Here is a 21,582-nt window from a genome sequence, read left to right on the forward strand (position 1 = left end):
TGGCGTTTGGACGATTCGTTGTCTTTTATGGCTTCCAATTTTAGGTTTCCAGTCCAGACAGTGAAACTATCAGGTCTCGTACTGGCATCTGAAGCGTGTTGACAGACAGAACGTTATCTGGCTTGTGTCCTTGTAAACTAATCAATCACAGGCTTGTTGGTTTTTCTCCACTCCTGATTAAAAAATGTTTTATGACCTTCAACCTGTCTTTGCCTGTGTCTATTCCTGGGAGGTTTTTCTCTGCAGACCTCTGAACCCCTGCGATGTAATGCAGCATTGATTTTCTGTGTTTCCTTGTTAAAGCGAGTGAAACAAGCAGACTTGTGATTCAGTCTGTGTTGTGGAATGTCACGAATCGCTCTGTTATGCTTGTTTTATTTACCCGCCGCCGTGGCTGGTATGTTGAGTAAATTCACCCGCCACTACAGCAGATGCTAATTTCCAACATGTCTCACAGCTCCCCAAAACCGGTTTAAACAGTTTCACTACTGAGCAACATATTTGTGGAAACTGAAGATGAGTACGGCTGCCTATCCAGTCGCTCGGGCACCTGTAGGGATTTGAAGCAATCCAGAATAAACCTCTTACAATTTATCATGCCCTCTTATGGGAGCGTAGGGACGCATTGACAGCACGCTGCTTTCTCCGAAGGTCTCGTTTTTCTTTTAATTCGTCTTGAGCAGACAATCAGGCATCATGACAGTATCTCAGATGAGCTTCCATCATGCACCTGGGTGCCAGCCAAGCACTGAATGGAACATTGTGTTTCCTCTGCACCTCGAGCTCCACAGACTCCACAGCGAGGGACCGCCCTCCCACCTCAGTTCCCTTGAACAAAGCAGGTGATGCTAATGCTGCTGTGGAGCTGTTGACAGGGACAACAGGGGTACAACCTGTCCCCACCAATCCCTGATGAGCCAGCTGATGAATGGCACATCAGTGCTAATGCTCCTACAGTTGTGTTGTCTGGGAAATGAGATGAAGACGAAGCTCTTTGTGCGGCTGTGCCATGTTTTTCTAGCAATGTGGGTGGACTCCAAAGAAGAGCTGAGATCTTTTTATACCAGTCGATCACCTCCTTAGTTGAGTTTCATTTTATGGAAAAGAAATGAAGCCTGTTGTGTACGTCATAGTGCATCCTATCGGGGGGGGGTTGTTTGGTGGTGATATCCATCAGGTTGTGCAAGAGGTGAAATGGTGGCACTCTGATATACAGCCTCTCTACCAGGAAAGTTCTCGACTCTTAAGCAGAAAGATGCAACAGTATCTGTGAGGCAAAGTTTCAAACCCCAGTGGATGATGTGTTAACTAATCTAATCTGTGAGGAGCGTAGTCTGCTATGAATTAGAAATGCTCCTTGAACCACTCTGTCATTGAAGTGCCAGTTAGTTGACTTCTTGGATTTGTGAGGCTGTCTCTGACCATCAGAGTCTACACATTTCTATCTGAGCTATTTCACTGTTCACCCCAACACATTTTTATGTTGCATTTCCAGTAAGGACCATATATGCCATGTGCCATTGGTTTGTGTTTTGTTGTACCCCACCCCCAACCCTCGCAGCGCCCTCTGACTCACATGGATCATGTAAAATGAAAGCGACAGCGCTGCTTCATGTCAGTATACCCACGCTACCCTTTCTTTTCCATTGGCCGCAGACACCTGATTTCTCCGAGGCTAAAAATAGACTCCTTCAGACCCTAACTCCCCCTCCTCGCTGCCCCCTCACCTCTTTTCCTTTTTTCCCCCTGCCATAAGGCTTTTATGGGGGAAGTCTCTCTGCGTTATGTCCATTCTTTTCTTCCATGTTCCAGACAAAGCCCCACGTCTCCATTCAGAGCGCTGCGTCTCTGTGAGAGATGTCAGAATCCTTTATGTTATAGGACTGATAAAGAGTTTCTGGTTTTCATAGGCTGTGTCTCTGATAAGAAAATCCCAAGGTGATAAAGCCTGCTTTTCCACAGAGCTGTAAACCTGACCTCAGAACCCATCCAAATGTTAGCCAAAGTCATAGGACCATGAGCATCTTTGAAAATGGCCTTTTATGGTCAGTGTGAGAGACAGCTTCTGTCTTTGGTCACTGGCTAGAACAATTTTGGGAAGCGTGCATTATTCATGCCGCACAAGTGGGTTTGAGGTATTTCACCAAAGGGCAGCAGACGGCCTCAGCGTTTTATGAGCAGCTTTCTTAACATTGACAGTTAGTTTACCTTGATGCACGACGTCCTCTAAATGAACGCAGGCCTACTCATTGAACTGACGACTCAGACTTGAGACTCACAGAAGAACGCAATATAAAAGCAATAGCTTGAGATTGAAGGGAGTGTTGTGTGAAGTTCAGAGCTGTTCTTTTATGAATGTGTTGGTGTCAGTTAAACAAGAGGTTAGTTTCATATCACTGCACCTGTGATGGGACTATCTGCTCCCATCTGAGCTGAAATCCCTCAGGATACAAGCTGATTTGACAAAGCATTTAAGTTATTCTGTCTAACAAAAACACGGATTAAACACCATCTCAGCTTCCCTCTCTCCCCTAGTTTCTCACTTCTAATATACTTTTGGTCTGACGCTTGCACATTTTTCTATTCCTCTGTCCCCAATTCACTTCAGATCCATTTTCCTCTCAGCTACTAGAGCATGAGAAATTGGGGCACCAAGACCCATTTCTTCCCAAGGAATTCAATAAGTTGAATATTGGCATTCTCCTGTGTTTCTGCACATTATTCTGACTCACTGCCACATTGTTGAAAAGGGAGCTATTAGCGGTCTGCTCGGCTAATTTTAAACTATATGAAGAGAACTTGCATCATAATTGCATGGGGCATTTTTCACCCTCCACGTGATGCAGGAAGTATCAGGCTGGTCTTGGTGTTATTTTAAACTGACGTACAGCATTAGCAGTGAACACAAAGCACATTTAAACCTGCGCGCTTGCGCTGTGAAGCCCACATTTTTGATCCTGCATCCTGTTATGTCGAGAGCTGTCACCTACATGCAGTCTATCACCGTAGCCAGCGGACAGAAACCAGAGCGCAGTGGAAACGAGCTGCGCGACTGACAAAAGTGAAAGTGGAGACAGAAGAAACAGGAGAAAGAAGTATCAGCCCCGGCAGCATCTGGTCTCTACTTTCCTCGTCACTCTGACTTCATCTTGGCAACCAATGAGGAAAGGGCCCTCTGTGTCTCCATGGTAACCCCCCGTTCAAGCAATGATGGCGAGAATAAAGGGGCAGGAAAGGGAATACATTGTGCCCTCAGGCGAAACATTTTTCTTCACAAGTTTTTTAGAGTATGATCCATTTCATTTCTCGTCTTCAACGTAGTTATTCAAAAAAGTTGCGTTGCCTGTCGTTGGAGCGCTAATGAAGATTTTTGTTTAATATGGGAAGCTTGAAATTGACTGAGTAGACAGGGCAATGTGGTTTCTGTTTACGTTTCCCTTCTGATGTCACATGCTTCAACTGCATCAATAGCCACAAAACTCTTTAAACTACAGACATTTAATAATAATATAATGGTAATAATACATTTCTTTAATAATAATGTAATGGTAATAATACATTTCTTTACTTTTACTGGAAACTTATTTAAAACCTGTCGATTGTTCGTCACATCATTTGAATATCTGAACACCTGTTTGCATGCTGCCACGGACTGATGAAGGAGGTGTCGTCTCACTGCGATAACAAGTCTCAGCCACGTCACTGTAGTATTTCATACAGTCAAAACCACTTTGCGCTATTGTGAGAGATTTCTAGTAGCAATGATACTGGAAATCCATTAGTTGTTATTCCTCCAAGCCTTTGTGCCAAGCTTTTGTGCTGTCAGCGGTGAGCAAGCGCTCAGCAAAGACCCCACATTAGGAAGAAGGGCTTGATTTGAATCAACATCTTGTTGCTACCAAAACACTCATAGAGGGGCTGATGGAGAGGTTTGAGAGGGATTGTGCGGACCTGCAAAAGCATTTCCTGCCCTAGGGTCTGTAGGCGACATGAGTTAGCTAATGGGATGGACAAAATGCTGGGGTAGGGATGCTTTCCTTTTCTGTATCTGTGTGAGTTACATAAGACCACTCTGTGCGCGGTTGATTCAGGCTGTCTGAGCGCTTAGAGAGAACGACAGCGAGGGGAGATCCTCATTTAACCTTGGCACGTAACTGATTAATCCAAGTGTAATTTGCATATAAGGTCATCTAATTTTGGATTTCAAAGTGAAGCGTGGCGTTGATTAGAGATAGAGTTGGTATGTAACAGGCCCCATTTGGAGAACGGTGGGCTGTTTGAGCACCACTGAGGCATGAGAAAACAATGGCTCTGCTTATTAAAGCAGCTTAGAGTTCTCAGCAGTCACTGGGCACCAGATTTATTTATGTTGAATTTTAATTACATGCTGAGAGGGTATCTAATCTAAACTTTACTTATTTTCCACTGGTTCAAAGCTTCACATGGGATGAAGTTCACTGATCTGCCTTGGAGTGAGTTCATGTTTGCCACAAGCTTTTGCGCAACTATTTTCATGAAACTCAATATTCATCGTGTATATGAGGGTAGTTAGAAAAACAGCTGATCGTGCAGCAGCTCTATTTCAGGTGTTGCTTTCTTTTAGAATCATTTATTGCTCTGTGACGTTTTCAAGGAGTCAATGATTGGTTATGACATGGTTTAAATGTGTCTTTTGCCATAAATCTGAAGAATGGCTTGCCTCATCCGTATGCTGTCTAAAACTCTCAGTTGGTGGATGATTAACAATTTGTTTGACTGTTTTTTTTTTTTTTTTTTTCATCTCGTGCACTGCAGTAATCATCTTTGCAAAGTCCTGCTTTGCTCGCAACGCCATGTTCTCCGCTGCGGCCGTGCTCGACGGCGGTTCTTGTTTTGTTCCCTCTCTGTAAACGAGGATCATTTTTAGAAGCAGCTCTACTGTAGGAGGAAGAGGACGAGGAGAAGGAGGAGGAACACAATGGAGGAGATGCTCACAGGGTGTCGAGTATTTTTAGCTTTTCCCTTGTACTGCGCTGATGAGTAAAGAACAAGGGCAGGTTGTGCATCCCACCTCCTTACCCTGTGGAGGAGCATGTGCTTAAGGGACAGGAAGAGTGATAGCCTTGCTTTGAGGTGCATCATGGGAGCTTACTGTATGTACAGTATGTGGCCAAAGATGACGCACCACTATTTATTGTGATTTTCTTCATCCCCTGCATTTTACACCATCATCACAACACTCTGCTGGCTAATGACCCTGCTAGTGACACCGGTTACTCATGTTTTTTATGGTGGCCTCATCTCTCATCTGATCTTATGAGATCACATTATGTTGCACCTACATCTGTCTGTTTTGTTGGCTCAGCCTCCGTTCAAAGTGAGTCTGATATGCAGAATAAATGATGGATCACTCAAAATGTTTTCCCAGCTTTTGCTCTTTAGCTCTTTGAGTTGCGCGTTATGTGCCACAGCAAACAAACCACCCTGACCACTTTTTAAACATGGAAAGAAGAGATGAATGTTTGCTCTCCCCTTCTGTGCTTTATTGAAGTCAAACAAAGCAAAACATGGTCTTTGTCAAATAGCCTCCACCCAGACTACACCTGTATACTGTCAAGAAATACCCTAGTCGCCATCCCATGGACTGTTTAAAAGAGTTAGAAATGAAAATATCTTGCATCAAGGCTAAAATACTTGATGAATATCTGACACATTCACACATGTGGTATAAATGAAGGTTGAAGCTCCCCAATTTAACACCTTAATACAGATAGATTTATAGTTGATGATAAAAGTAGTCAGTCTGGAGGGAAGAATGCAGATCTCATCCTTCATTAAAGCCTAAATGGGGCAGATTTGGCACGGTGTAAATCAATTTTGTGCCACATAGTTTATATTTATCTCAGTTATACCCTTGATTAATGACGCTTCAACTTTTGCCCTTAATAGATACTCCACTGGACAGAAAGTTTGAGCAGTATGCTGGTTTGAAATATGCGTCATGGCCTCTGGCCTCAGTGCAGGTGGATGGTACACTCCCTCGCTCTGGCCACGCAGTGCACACACCCCAGCACGATCGTCATTGTCTTAAACCCTTTGACATTTTAACTGGATTGGTCGATAATCCCATCAACTCAATCAAGGGTTCTTGTCACAGGCAGGAGCTGTGTTTGCAGCGGTTGTCATAGCTGAAGTTGTCTCTGCAGTGCGAAGGCAACGCTGTGTGAAACTGATCTGTGGTATTTTGGGCAGTGCAGGGGCTAACATTTTCCACTTGTATTTTAAAGGGGTCTTGCCTTGGGTCAATCATGAGGGAACCCCTGCTCCCCCTCCCTCCTCCAGCTCCTCTGGGATTCACCACCTCCTCTGTTGCTCTGCCTCAAAGTGGTGCTCTCTGAAACGGGGCTAAATTTAAAGGAGCACCACCATTGTGGAAAAAGCCTCCTGTGAGTCAACACCTCCCTCACAGGATTCTGCTTTGTGTCAACAGCGAGGCCCAGCTGTTGCTCTCTGTCCTGTGGCCAACCTGTCTGCTGTACATCTAGCTTTCAGTCAAAAGCCATGTGTTGCACCTTCAGACAGAGTTAGTAATGGCACTTTCCATTATTGTGGCTCAGGACAGCCTGGGGTGGCAGGGAAAATGGATCGCAGAGTGAAAGGTAGATTTAATGTTTAGGTGTAAGCGAAAGCCTCTTGTCTGTGAAGGATAATCCAGTCTTTGCTTTGTGGAGTGAGCAGGTTTCATCTGTTAAGACACTTATCCCCGTTAAGAGGTGAGCAGATGTGCACATCTCCGAGCGCTTGTTTGTTTATGCTGGCTCAAGGAGTCACACAGATGTGTGTTTGCAGGCCTTATGGCTCTTTATTAAGCATCGCGCTATCTGGAAGGTTCCACTCGACTGACTCTGATGATAGTTTGTCCAACCTGTGCCTCTGAAGAGGCTTTTAGCTGCTCTTCAGTGTTCTTGTTCGGTTCAGTTTTGGAAGAGATTGAACAGTGGATAACACGATTTTCAATAAGCATGCTCTTGCCTGGAGGATGGAAGCATCTCTGCTGGCTCATCACACCTTCAGCGAGGGTCGCAGACGAGCTAGACGCAGTGTTATACACCTCTGGGGGTGTGGTCTTACCACAGCTGGTCACACGATGAACAGGCTAAGAAGGCGGTGGTGTGCAGAGATACAAAACACAGTCTTATTCAACGTGTCTTGGAGCTATTGCTGGCTTCAGTTTGGTCGATACAGGAGCATTGGAGGCTGCTTTATGATGAGCGCTGTGCAGCGGCGTGTGCTGCTATTGCGTCACTGCCTAGAGGGGGGAAGAGACTGTATTTTTAGAAGGGAATGAGCATATTCTCTGAACAAACAACGTCAAGCACTCTGCTTGCGTATGCTAGGATTATTGTGACCGGGCTATTTTTAAGCTGTGTGTGTGTGTGTGTGAGAGTGTGAGTGTGAGAGTGCTTTTTTTTCTGGGTCAAGCATGGTGCCAGTGTGCTCTCAAGGCTGCTGGTAGATTGTGCATTACAGGTCCTATGCTGTGCACAGCATCTGCATCAGTCACAAAAGAGTCAGAGAGACACAGGTTTAAAGCATCAGGGGAGTTTTCAGGATGTGTCCGTGTATGCAGTACTGCTGCAAGGGAGACATATTGGTTATGTTTGTGGAGCAGGCGGCCAATTCAGAAAGCCTTTTTAATTTGTAGTGTATCATTTAAGGAGAGGATATTGCGCACTAAATCTAAGCCGCGGCCACAATGCATGTGTGTGTTACAGTTTCATTAAGATATAGTATCCACATGCCAAACTGACACTGCTAATAAACACAGACAAATATGTAACAGACACATATTTGTGGGAGCCAGTTGGGGTGTGTCTGTCTGTGGCTGTTGGTCCATTGAGCTAGAAAAGACATGGTGTGTGTGTTAGAGAGAGAGAGAAAGAAGAAAATTAAGCTGAAATTTGTGTTATAAAAGGGAAAATTAAAACTGTCAAAGTCAAGCAAAAATTAAATATTTGATTAAATAGATGTCTAGAAATTAATGCAAAAATAGGTCAACAGAAATTAAATCATTATGAAGGAAAAGTGTCAAACAGCTGCTCTTTCTGACTTCTCCTGTGATGATTTGCTGCCTGTCCCTGATTTAAATGATGGTAAGTGTGAGTGTCTTGAATATGAATGCATGAGACTGAGCTGTGGGGAATTGCAGTTGGCCTTTTTCATTCATTTCTGACTTTTCATTGACTCAAAAATCAACAGATCTCTTCTTACTAATGATAATAGAAGGTTTCAGCTCCATCAAATAGTACAACTGTTATAATCCTGCTTGGCCATTGGGTACATAATTCACATTCACATCAGCACCACTACAAATCCCAGTACTGCATCATCACCCCAGACTCCTAATACATCCAGCTTGACAGAGCAATGCTATGACTGTATGGAGTCCCTCTGTTATGCTGCCTGTTGCTCTCGTCCTCCCTGTCTTCACATACCTGGTGCCACTTCTTTGTATGTGGGTTGCCAGTTGATGGCAGCTGACCGCTCTCGGGCGGATAATCAGACAGTGAGAGAATCTACCTTACCATGTCTCATTGACTTCCAAATCGGTCCAGCTGTCACATCCAGAATCGCGGGCCATGAGGAAATTCTCAGAAACACAGAAGTTTCTTGCAGCATCAGTTGCAACACACATTCAGACTGTTGCCACATTGTTGAACGATGCTTCAAGTAGATCGTGAAGCTGTTTGTCATCAACACTGTCAATAAGGATGAGCGCTGTGACTTTCGCCTCTAAACCTGGCGCTGATATGTAGAGGCCTCTCGGGCTCCTGAGCCGCAGGCTTTTCTCTGGGCCTCTCCAGGCTAGCCTAGTTTTATCCCAGCCTTTCCCAAGAGTGCAGTTATTTTCAGCAAAACGTGGTGTTCTGCTCTGGTTTGGTCAATGTGTTGTTCTTGTGTGTAAAGTAGAGGTATGTTATGTAAAATGTATACAAGGAAACATCTCCCTGTTTTAGCCTCCCAGACTGGAGTAAGCACCTGCTTCAGGTTGAGAAGTTAGACAGGCTACATCTTTTTCCTGGCGATGCTTCAGCCAGCTTATTAGGTGGATGTGTCTTCAATGGCAAGTTGAGGGGCAAGCACTCAGTAGGTGGTGGACCAGAGCCCTTGGCGACACTGGAAGCCTCACCAAAGCTGGCCTTTGTTCACTGGATAAGTGACGCAGTGGGAATATGAGCGTGATTACACAGAATGGCCGGGTGCCAGACTGCTGAGGTCTAGTCGCTGCCATAGGTCAGAAAAGAATGAATATTGGGGTTATGCAATGCTGTGTAGTCACATTTGGTCAGCCAAATGCAGACAGCGCCAGCACCGTGTTGTTGTCTTCTGTCAAAAATGCAGCACAGTCCCATCAGCACGGTGACTAAGATCCTGTGCACTGTGCTTTCACCGGCCACATCAGACAATTAACCAGGCTTTAAATCTTTGTTGTTGGATTATTAACAGGTGAGGAGCTCTTTTCCAAAATGCTACACATCTGCTTTGTGAAAATAAAAACATTGCTGAGGATCCCATCTATCATAGTGTTAATTGTTTTCTGCTCCAAGGACAGAAGTCACCAGTTTATCTTTACAAATATTCAGTAGTGAGCTTCTTTGTGTGTGCCATCACTCATTTAGACAGAAGTGCTCTTTCAACGAGGGGATGTCTCCCTCCCTTTTGTTACCCTCTTCAGTTAATGTGTCACCTTAGCTGACAGCCCTTAACAGTCAAAATCTTGTTTTGTACTGGCCTGGCTTCGGAGAGCTGTTCTTCCCTTAGCGGTCAAAAGCAGATTTCTGCAACTCACGCCACCCACATGTTGGTTATGTATAGCCCACACCTACCCCTAGCTGCCCAGTAGTTTGAAAACAATGCTTTGTGCAATTCTAAGGCTGCTATTTGTGAAACCTTGATCATGCACAGGGGGCTCTTATAATGTTATGTAATACTCCCCACTCAACTGTAATCCCTCTTATGCTGAGCGAGCCCCCCATGTGACGATGCTGAAGGGTTGGGAAAAACTGGGTGGCTGTTGGGACCGTCGGCAAGGCACGGATGCTCCCTGTAGGCTCCGACCAACCCCCCCACCCCCACCCCCAACACACTCACACGCACACACACACAAACTGAGCTGTGGCCTGTTTATAAGAAGAGAAGTTTATCCTGGAAAGTGGCTTATTTGGATCTGAGGCGCTGGATGGAGGCACAGCGCTGATGCTCGTTCGTAGTGCCAAGGCTTGGACCAGACGTACTTTAACTACATTGAGCGTATATGTCCTGAATGACACTCCGGATCTCCTCTCCTCTCCTCTTCATCTGCGTGTGAGCCACGAGAATGAGTCTTTGTCCTCGGTTATGTGTAGAGGAATCTTGCAGTTTCTCAAATTAGCCTGCGTGCTGTTATCTTTTGCTCGTGTTGAATGTGTTTTGTTGCTGAATGAAGCTGGTTTCTGCTTTTGAGGGATGGATGCTGATGAAGAGCTATTTGAAGAAGCGTTAAGTATTTTTGGAGATCCACCATCAGGGTTAACAGCATGTTTTGACTGTAGCAAACACTACTGGTTGGGTGCTTGGAGGCATTTATTTTCAAATATATTCACAGCTTATGTACATCATGTTTTTTGTGCTTCTTCCCTCACAGGAACCATCAATGTGGACTTCAGCTGGTGATTTGACAAGTCACATATAGGAGCCCCCTCCTCCCCGAGTCTCTCCTGTCCCCTTTCCCCCTCCCTTCCCTCTGTCCCCCCCTCACCCCTTCCCTTGTCATTCTTCTCCCCGATCCCACTTTCCCCCACCTCCAAGATTCACCATGCTTATCAAGGAGTACCGCATCCCCATGCCCATGAGTGTGGAGGAGTACCGCATCGCCCAGCTCTATATGATCCAGGTGAGGTCACCATATATCCAAACCAAAGTCTCATCCACACACACCTGATTGACAAGTGATGGAGGAGCCAGGCGACAAAAATGAGCAGTCAAAGAGGAGATATATTAACACAGAGGATTTTTCAAGACTGCGACCACAGTGTGCCCAATTATGAAATGATTGGTCACACGGTGTCTGACGCTGGTGGAGGAATGGAACAAAGAGCGCTTGTGTGCTGATAGATTATCCAATTTAAACTCTCTGAAGCTGGCTGTTTCCACCCGTCATAGGCTGCATGTTTTTATTCAGGAGGAGGGTGCGTGCACCCCGCTCTCACAGCAAACTCGTCCTCACGCGTACTGCCGCGATGGAGATGGACACACCGCTTTGTCCGTGTGAGACAGTTTCATTTATCTAACCAGGCCCTTGGAGGGTCTGTGGAAGAGGTTTAGGGTTTACAGCTCCAAGCAGAAAAGGTTGATTTATGCAGCTTTAGCTTTCCTGTGTGGCAACATTTTTTCTCTTCATGTGACATGTGTACATGAAGGAGGATTTATTTAATCCAGTGGTACTACCAGGTGCATCGTGAGCAGCAGAGCCACAGAGAGCAATCACAATGACTCTGTGTCATTCTGCATGCATTTTTTTTTAGTGACTATTGTTTAGACATGCTGTACACATTTCTGCATTTAGGTGGATTTTTCTGTTTGAATATTTTATCGTTGAGGCACACGCTGGCTAAACGTTCAGCGGTTGTGTCAGGATTTGTGCTGCATGGTTATGTAATGTGAATCACAAGTGGTTTTACGTTTGTTGAAGAACAGGTTGAAGTAACAGGCCTGTTTGATCAGGTTGAGGCATTTCGCCGCGTTTAGTGTGTCTTGCTTCTGTAGGGATCTTAAATTGTGGTGGTAAAGTTAATGAAAGTGTGCTTTCCTCAGGAAACGAGTCAGAGGAAGTGTATGAGTATCGATAGCTGCACTGTCAACAGCAAAATCTGGTAAATTTATGTTGGTTTTTAATTTAACTTTCCTTTACAGTCAACACAAAGCAAAATATGGACCCTGAAGTATAATTATCGACGTTTACCTCGCTTATACTCACACTAATTTGAGTTAGATGATCGTACGTGGGAGTTCCACTGTTTTACTGAAGCCCTCAGGGAACAGCTCCGCTGGAGATACTAAGTATTTAGGCCGTGCGTAAGGAAACTGTAGCATGCCTTCAAGCTGTTGACCCTCCCATAGAGAAGCCTCTCCTACAACATTTAATCTTGCACCAAGATATTGAGTGTTCATGTTGACAAAGTTGTCTAAATTTAATATCCACCCACTGGAAGAATACTTTAGCACAAGCTACAGCTTTGTGCGCCTGTATCGCCTCTCCTACTACGCTCTCTGAAAACTGTCTGAAAGTTTTCTGACAGTGTCTAAACACAAACTTGACAGATATAGTTGCAGCAATATTGTATAATTGCAAAGGCATTTCTTTGTCCTGTCTGCACACATGGAAATAATATTAGATGAGTACAACACCGGAAAGAGTATATTGGTCCGACTTTTCAATCGACAGCCTTGTCAGTTCTTCTGTGCTTTGTTGTCATCTCCTCCTCCCGGTGCACCAAACAGACAGGTATTCCAGTCATGCTGGACATGGTTGGAAACATGACTCAGTTGACATGCCCCAAAGCAAGCAGACATTTCAAGACAGCACAAACTATTTGCTGCACAACTCCTCTACACACTTGATGATCTCTGTGACTGCGTGTTCCGAAGAGTTCTTAATTATGTGAAACAGCTCACTTCAGATCCCCTGCGTGGCCTGTGCTTGATTTTGTCAGACCGGACATTGTGCAAGGACATTACACATGCATGAGTGGACTGCCACAAAGTCCTAGTAAAAGCAGTTCATATGTGCGTTCTCAAGCATGTAAACAAATCAGGAGGAAGAGGAATTCTTACCTTCGTGACCCATAGTTACCTTTCCCCCTGACCTCACACTCTTTGCACAGCCTCGCCGCTGTGAGGCTCCTGTCACGATGGCAACCGTGACATCAGCAGCATGCCGGTGGTCAGGTTTTGTTTGAGAGAGGGAGTGAATGAAAAGAGGAAATGGAGGATAAAAAGAGAGGCTGCGAAGGAGGGAGGGGGAAGAAATGAGAGAGGGGGTGGAAGAAAAGGAGAGAGATTTTGCTGGTGTCTGTAGATACCCTTGCTTCATTGCTGCATGTTACCAGGGCAACTGCAGCATGTAGGCCTGCCTGCCTGCCATCCATCCCTTGTGTAAGCCTCACAGATGAAGTCAGGGCCTTAGGACAGCCTGGTCATATATGCACCTCAGCAGCCAGTGCCCCACCGCTCTCGCTACCTTTCCTTTGCCCTTACAGTGCCACCTTCTTATTTGGGAGCTAATTGTGGATTCACTATCACTGCGCAGGGATTTGCTGTCATGTACGAAGCAAACGCAGAATGTGTGAGAAATTAAATATGAGAGGATCTCACTGTGTCTCAGTCATTTGCACACATCCATCATGTTCTGACTCAGCAACTGGATCTGTGGAATGAAGCATCTCAAACAGGAAACACACCCCAGTAACTTGATGGCAAGAGGAAAAAACCAGGAGGTGACTCCCATCCTGTCGGAGCAGTCCTTTCTTAAGACATACAGTCGGCTTTGATGGCGCTGCCTATAATTTTTAAGGTTTTGATGGAGAGAGAAAAAGAGAGAGTGCTATGTGGCGAAGGTTTTAGGGTGGTGCTTGAACTCACAACACAGCGGCGCTTTGTCTTTGTGTACTGAGCCAAAAAGGATTTTACAGTAGAATTGTGTAGATGATAACCCCCCCACCTGCTCCACTAAAGGTAGTCGACACACTTCCAGAGCCTTTGAAAGCAATTTTTTTCATATCTTTGCCCCCACAGGTGCAGTTTACGTCTACACTCAAATGAGCAAAGCACACTGCTGTTTTCATCAAGAGTCTAACATTCAGTGTTGAGTTTAAACATATAATCTACTGGCTCATTTCTCCTTTCCCCCTAAAGGAACGGCCGAGCCCCGACCAGCATTTTGTGATCTTTTTCCTGTTGAGCTGGAAATAATCATCTTTTGCTCCCGGGGGGAGGAGTGATACTGCGTTTGGCAGGCTGCCGTCACCTGTCAGCAGCCTAATTAAAGGACTGTCCAACAATGTGTCTTTCCAAATATGTTAATAGTGCTCAAAATAATACGCTGACCTTTTTCTGTCCACCTGAAAAGCCAGCTCACAGTGCTCTGTGTAAGTGGAAAGATATGTTTTATTGTGTTTTGAGGTGAACTTTTCCTTTACTCAACTTGCTCAGAATTGTTCATCCTCGCTCTGTAGACACAACTGTCCATCAACTGTCTTGTGTACTGGCAGTACGTACAGCCGACTTGACGGTGCTGTGGGGTCTGTGCTGTGTCTTTGGAGCTGTGTCTGTGGCTGTTGAGAGCAGAGCAGGTGGCTAATGAATGACCTGTCAGAGGTAATGAGGTCCGGAGCGCTGGACGCCTCATGGCTTCCTCCTCCCCAGTCCACTGATTCACTGCCTCGTCTGCATCGCCTCTCCCCACCGGACTGACTGGAGAAGTCTGTCTCTCCATTATCCCAGCGCTGCACTAAATACTGCGTTTAACACACTTTGAAGCTGTATGTGGAAAGAGTGGACAATGGCTGATAAAGGAAAAAGAAAAGTTGATGTGTCAGTTAGCTCTGACATTTATGGTCCTCGCTCTTTGCTCCCTGTGTTTTTAATATCGTCAGCACTTGGACTATGCTCTGCTGTTTAGGTTTCCCCTTTTACTGATTTCATAACAATGACAAATCTTCCTCTTGCCATGACACTCATTCCTGTCTTTGAAGCATTGAGTCACCTAGCTGTAAGTCTGCTCAACTGCATCTCCCGGCTCCACCCAGCCTGTATTCCTGTGCACCTGGAATGTAAATATGGGAAAGGTGTGGCTCCATGAGCTGATTTTGGGCTTCCTGATTTGCAATTCACAGGTGACAAAGCTTCCGGGAAACTTTTCATTTTCTTGTTTCTACTGACTGTAAGGTCTGACTGCAGATGCTTATCTGCAAAATGTACCATGTTCATTCTTTTTTTTGCAGTTCCTGCTTAACCACACTGGTTATATTCAAACATGAAACCCCTCAACTTCATTTCATTGTTCCTCTTTCAGAAAAAGAGCAGAGAAGAGAGCTGTGGTGAAGGTAGCGGGGTGGAAATCCTTGAGAATAAGCCCTACACAGATGGACCGGGTGGGGCGGGCCAGTACACCCACAAGGTCTACCACATTGGCATGCACATTCCCAGCTGGTTCCGCTCCATCTTGCCCAAAGCAGCACTGAGAGTTGAAGAGGAGTCTTGGAACGCCTACCCTTACACCCGCACCAGGTGAGGTTTGCTGCTGCCCCCTCAGAGCAGGAGTGAGAGTGCATGAAACTCTGCCAAAGCTGCACAGAACAAGAACTTTATTTTAATAATAGAGATGCTCTGTGCATGGGTGCCTAGCTGCTGCAGCTGGTGTACACACTTAAATTTTGTATTTTTGCATTTAGATTCAACCTCCCCCTATTTTGAAGGTAGGTAATAGTTCAAAGTCTGCTTGTGTTGTACATATAAAATGCCATGAGTGGCGAGTGTGATGATGCCCAGTTTGAAGTCCTGCTCTAGCTGCTGTCCCTCAGTAAAGCCCAGAGAAAATAAAGACCAGAGAGCAAGTTGTCAGAATATTAGAGAGCAGACCATCAGATCGGCGTGCGGCCAGCAGCGCTCCCAGGCTGTTAGATGTTGATGGCCACTCATTCTCAGGGTGTCATTGTGTTTGTCTGTGTGGCGCCTGACAAACAGAGACGTGGAGGTGCTGAAAAGAGATGTGCCCTTGACTATACTGTCAGGATATTGATAGACTGCAAGTGCCTGTTGACACATCTATTCAACCAGTGACAGCTTTCCTGCAGACGCCTCAGATGCAACAGATGGGCATGGCTCACACGTCTTCTGTCCTCGGCAGTGAGAGGGTGTTGTCACTCTTAATAAAATAATTCTGATCTTGAGCCATTCAGTTCAAAAGCAAGTCTCTTAATGAAGGCAGATGTCAACCCATAATAGACTCTTTTGCTTTTTCGGGACAGTCTTTTTTACTTCATTTTGTTGCCTCTTGTCCTTCAGATACACATGTCCCTTTGTTGAGAAGTTCTCCATTGACATTGAGACCTACTACAAACCCGACACAGGCAACCAGGCAGATGTCTTCAACATGTCTGCAGCAGAGAAGAGGCAGAGGACTATTGGTGAGACAGTTTAGTATAAATCCTGAATCATCATGACAACATAAATTCAAATATTAAGATGTTAATTGATTCTCAATTAATTTACTGTCACAGAGGAGTAAAGAAACCAGAAAATATTCACATTCACAAAGATGGAATCAGGGAATTTTTACTTTTTTTTTCTTGAAAAATTGCGCAGACCAATTGATCCACTAGCAAAATAGTTGCCGATTAATTTAACAGTTGACAACAAATTGATTAATCGTTTAAGCGTTGCAGATCTACATATCATACATGCTCACAATTTGAGATTACAAATAATCTGATATATACGTAGCTATATGAGAGAACACAGCAAATAGTGGCCTTTTCTTTCAATAGTTTTTAAGATGACATGTTAGAATTAGTAGCTTTAGTCTGATGGTGTCTTGATGTCTGTCCTCTTGTGTCTCAAACATAAGGAGCGGGTGAGGCCCACTAGTGGCATTTTAGTGGTACTGCATATGTTTTTTTTTTCTGCTAGGTAGCGTGCCTATTGAATATGAAGCTTCTCAGAAATGACTGGTTTGAGGGCATGCAGTGACCCAGTTACAACTTTGCAATAATTTGAATCAATGACTTATTGTCACTTTCACGCCATTCAAGTTCTACTACCTCACCCACATTAAGACAGAGAGAATGTAACATCATTCATGCAGTCGATCAAAACACCTGGCTCCTAGTCATTACTCTCTTGATCTGGCAGACCCAATCGACATAGTGACAGATCCCATCCCCCCTCATGAGTACAAAGCAGAAGAGGACACACGGCTCTACAAGTCAGTCAAAACCCAGAGGGGTCCTTTGCAGGACGACTGGATAGAAGAGTACAACAATAACCCAGGAAAGACCCCCATCATGTGTGCCTACAAACTCTGCAAAGTGGAGTTTCGCTACTGGGGCATGCAGTCTAAGATCGAACGCTTCATCCATGATGTTGGTGAGTGTGGAGTCACAGATGTTGCAGTCTTTCATGTCATGTAGTAGTTTGTCAGTTTTACTAACAGCATTAAAGGGATGGAAAATTTAGGAACCTGATGATTTTTAGAGATAGGTGTGTAACATTTTCCATCGTCTCTTCCCTAGGACTGAGAAAGGTGATGGTACGTGCCCACCGGCAGGCCTGGTGCTGGCAGGATGAGTGGTACGGTCTGACCATGGAGGACATCCGGCAGCTGGAACTCGAAACCCAGCTGGCCCTGGCCACAAAGATGGCCCAGTTCAGCCAGGCAGAGGAGGCCACAGAGGCCAACGGAGGTGCTTCGTCTCCGGACAAAGACCAGGAGGCTAAAGAGGCGATCAGCTCCATTGAAGCTGAGGAGGTGGTCGTCAGCCAAGGAGGAGAGACTCTCCAGCCACGAGGTGTACTCACCAAGCAGTGGTCCACTTCATCCCGATCCTCTCGCTCATCCAAGAGAGGAGGTGAGGAGCATGCCACCTTCACCTCTTCATCTCTGTCCCCTGTGTGTCTGACAGTGTGTGACACTGACGCTCATGTATTTTCATGACTCTCCCCTTTACAGTTCTTCAGCCTGTTTTACAGCAGCTCTGCACTGTCCTGAGCCATTCTCCTTCCTTCACACATTATCACATCTATATTTACACCTCATCATGCTTAAAGCCTTGTTTGTTCAGTCTGCCACCTCACTCCTTTCCGCCTTAAAGGTTGAGGTACACAATCAACAAAGTCAAACTGTTCCGCGAGTAAACACAGCCAGTTGTGATATTTGAGACGTGTCCACACTGGAAGCTAGTATGTGAAGAATTTAACGAGGCCAAGCTTGTGCAAAGTCACACTTTCTTCCTCTTCATTTTCTTCTCATCTTCATAGTTTTTTGTGTCATCCATGAGTATAAAGTGATAATCCTTCCACAATGAGTCTTTTGAGTTTCACCCATTCAACCTTGTGTAAACTTGAAAGTTGGCTGTTCAAAGTTATCAGCTTGCTTTTGCACCACAAACTGCAGACGTGGTTGACGTAATGTGGGTTGCAATAGATTCTTAACGTGACAAATAGTCACGTCCATAGAAAGCACTTCTGTGTTCTAATTAATTCTGCAGGCCACCTGTTTGCTAAATTCACTGCCCCGTGTCACGAGACTCTGCAGCCCCACAGCAAGTACTGTAACGACTGTATTAAAAACTACACACTGAAAGTTGCTCCAGCTGAATGAATCAGAGTCGACCAAAGAGCTCTGAGCTGAAGTTGTTGAATCGGTGTTAATAAAGCCAAACACCTCGGGAGCAGCTTTTTAGTATGCAGAGTCTGCTTTTGTACCACACTTTGCTCTTCTGTCCGGCGCCTGATGTTAATTAGAACGTATTTACTCGACTTCACTATTTTACTCGCGCCTCCACAGTTGCTCTACGATCAAACTTTCCTCTCCCCTGCAACTTGAAGGATCTCACCTGAGTTATTCTTAGCAGCAGCTTTGACATCATTAACCACATGTCCGAACACACCCATCTCCAGTGTCACCCCTGCCTCGAGGCAGCGCTCACTGTAGCTGCCACCTGGACCCTGACTTTCATCCAGCGTGCCTTGTTTCACCCCTGTAACTGCCCCCTGTGGTTCTCTCCTGGGCTATTTTTAGCAGCAGTGCTGACATCACAGACCAGACAGAGGCTGACGCTCTTCACAGTGACCCTCCCCTCCACCACTGCTGTTTCCTTCTGTACGCTGACAGCTACAGCTGTGCACCCCTCTCACCAGCCTGCCCCTTAGAGCGATGGCCCCCTCTCTTCCTCCGCACTAATGATATATGAGGCATAGACTGAAGGCACGTGATAGACAAGCCCTGCTTTTAGTATCGCCATTTTCCGCAGCTGACATTTGGTGGTCTGTGTGCATGTAGCTTGCCTGTATTGCATTGGGCCTCACTTTTCACACACCCCCCTGACCACCAAGCACTCCATCTGTGATGAAGTAATGCACCACAGAGACTGTTCCATGTTTATATAACACTGTGTGTGTGCGTGTGGGCTGGGGGAGATTGTGCAATATTTCTTTGTCATAGAGTGTGTGCGTGTGTGTTAAAAAAGGGAAAGAGAGAGGCTGAAACACATGTCCCAAAATAACAATGAATTTTTTGTTCCTGTGCGGTCTTTCAGTCAGCCCATCACGTCACAGCATCTCAGAGTGGAGGATGCAGAGCATAGCGCGAGACTCAGACGACAGCTCGGACGAGGAGTTCTTCGACGCTCATGGTAACCACAGTTTAGATTTTTGTTTTTTGGATTGGAGTCGACAGTTAGATCAATAAATGCATTTATTGTGTTCAGTTTTCCCAAAACCTGCCTGCTCCCTTCTCCCCTGACTCTACGTGCATCTCTTTAACCACAGATCAGTTCTTAAGCTTCCCAGATACCCAGCATGCTTTGGGGCTGCAGTTGAAATAGGTGGGTGTGGTGCGACACCCATGCTCTCTCTGCTGGAGGAGTTTGGCTGAGGATGTGGTCTCACCCTGACGTCCATTTCAGAAATCACTCGTCTCACCCCCTCTCACCGACACACTCCAGTTCCTGCATAATCATTTACACACACACACACACACACACACACACACACACACACAATTCTTTATCATTCATGATATGCCCAAGCAATAAATCAATAAATGAACCCCCCCTTTTGTTTGTTTCATAACGTTTTGTCCTGGTGATCAAACAAGAATAAAATGCTGCTGTCATTTATTATATTGATCCTGATTTAGCTGCTCTCATTGGTCTCTCCGCCTGTTTCAAGTTGAAAAAACCTTGCTCACGTCTTTTTGAGTAACTGAAAATCATTAGACTGAACTGTGTTGACACTCGATAATTTATTATGTGCTGCAGCATTCATGTTGGTGTGGATTAATTATTGCATGTTGGGCGCCTGAAGTGAAAGCACATTACGTTTTATTAAATGAGCTGATTAGACTTCTGACTACGCTGACATAAATTACCTTCTGTCTCAATGACAGTTAATGCAGCGATTACAGTTGTGCCCGTGTCAGTATATTTATGATTTACAGATGTTCTTGCACTGCAGAGACGAACATTTGACTTTGCTAAATAAACAAGGTTGGTGTATCAAAGTGTGCTTGAGATACAGTGCATATGAACGGAAGCGTGTGCTTTGGTGCCTGGATGACTCATATGATGGTGGTACACAAATTAAATTTGGAAACAGACTGACTTGGCTCACATTGGCTCTTATATTAGATTTCTGTCTCTAAAGTTTGTAGTCGTGGTCCTCTTGCAGTCATCATGTAATACAAACACTTCAGATGCATGTCCAAGTTTATTTTTAACTGGGGGGAAGTTTGGGGAGCAGAACTCATCATAGATACTACATTCACTGTCTGGTTTAACATGGCTTATTAATAAGGGGTTTTAATCTCCAAATGACGAGACACACTAAACTTGAAATGCTGGTAGTGCAGAACTTATTCTTCAAAACCGATAATAAAACTCTTGCATCTGCTACGGTTACAGATTTCTAGAATTTAGCTACTACACAACTTGCAAATGAAGCTGCAATACAATATTATGTGCTGACTTGAATTTGGTAAAATCTCTGGATCAAATAAAGATGCCTCTTTACGTAAACACGTGTTTCTAAATGAAAGAAATTGAAGCACCTGGGAAAGTAACCTAAAAAACAATGAAAGAAAAAATCACTGGATGGTGAACTGTGTGTAGGATACATCATCTATTAGATACTCATACTATGAATGAGAGAAGCTGTTTCTTTGGGTGCTAAGAAGGGTCTTACACTGATGCCTGTGTTTCTGAGAAACTGGCTGCGACCTCATATTTGCTTGCAAAGCAAGTCACAGTGAAATAAAATTACCATGCCTTCACAAAAGTCGCGTTATTTATTTGTAGCGTAACTACTGTGAAAGCATTGAATCATGTGACGTTTATTACTTTTGAGTCTTCGATGAGATTTTCAGTTTGCTTACAGTCAGACGTGAGCAGGAGGTGGCTGCCTGTTTCTCAGAAAGAAAGATGCTGGCAGTGTATCAAAAATGTCCCAGTGGAGAATTATGGGATAAAATGGGATTTTCTCTTTTAGCTCCTGAACCGTCCTTTTTAAATAGCAGATTAATGCCAGTGGATGGATAACATAGTCCATCAATATGTTTATATAAAGTCTAAAGATACATGCTGGTTTAAACCTCTCAGTAGGTAATGACCGAAGAATAAACAATAAATACTTCTTCTTTTTTGAAAATCTTTATGCTAATAAAACCACACCAAGCCTCATTTGAGATTGCAAAATCAGCCATAGATGAACACAAAGGTTCTACTTCAAACATGAAAACACTCTGCATAACATGCATCTGATGGCCACCAAGTTATAAATTATATTTTG

General features: G+C 44.7%; 1 protein-coding gene across 3 annotated transcripts in view; it reads left to right on the forward strand.

Moving 5' to 3' along the window:
* The window catches only part of LOC143321167 (membrane-associated phosphatidylinositol transfer protein 2-like), a 42,744-nt gene that overhangs the window by 5,858 nt on the left and 15,304 nt on the right, over window positions 1–21,582 (forward strand). For all 3 annotated transcript variants that reach the window (XM_076731334.1, XM_076731336.1, XM_076731335.1), the window contains exons 2-7: window positions 10,664–10,912; window positions 15,092–15,306; window positions 16,084–16,205; window positions 16,930–17,163; window positions 17,310–17,645; window positions 19,335–19,430. In XM_076731334.1, coding sequence (XP_076587449.1) covers window positions 10,835–10,912; window positions 15,092–15,306; window positions 16,084–16,205; window positions 16,930–17,163; window positions 17,310–17,645; window positions 19,335–19,430 — 1,081 coding nt within the window. In that variant the 5' untranslated portion in view covers window positions 10,664–10,834. The remainder of the gene's footprint in view (window positions 1–10,663; window positions 10,913–15,091; window positions 15,307–16,083; window positions 16,206–16,929; window positions 17,164–17,309; window positions 17,646–19,334; window positions 19,431–21,582) is intronic.

Source organism: Chaetodon auriga, chromosome 5 (genome assembly GCF_051107435.1).
Source record: "Chaetodon auriga isolate fChaAug3 chromosome 5, fChaAug3.hap1, whole genome shotgun sequence".
Lineage (NCBI taxonomy): Eukaryota > Metazoa > Chordata > Actinopteri > Chaetodontiformes > Chaetodontidae > Chaetodon > Chaetodon auriga.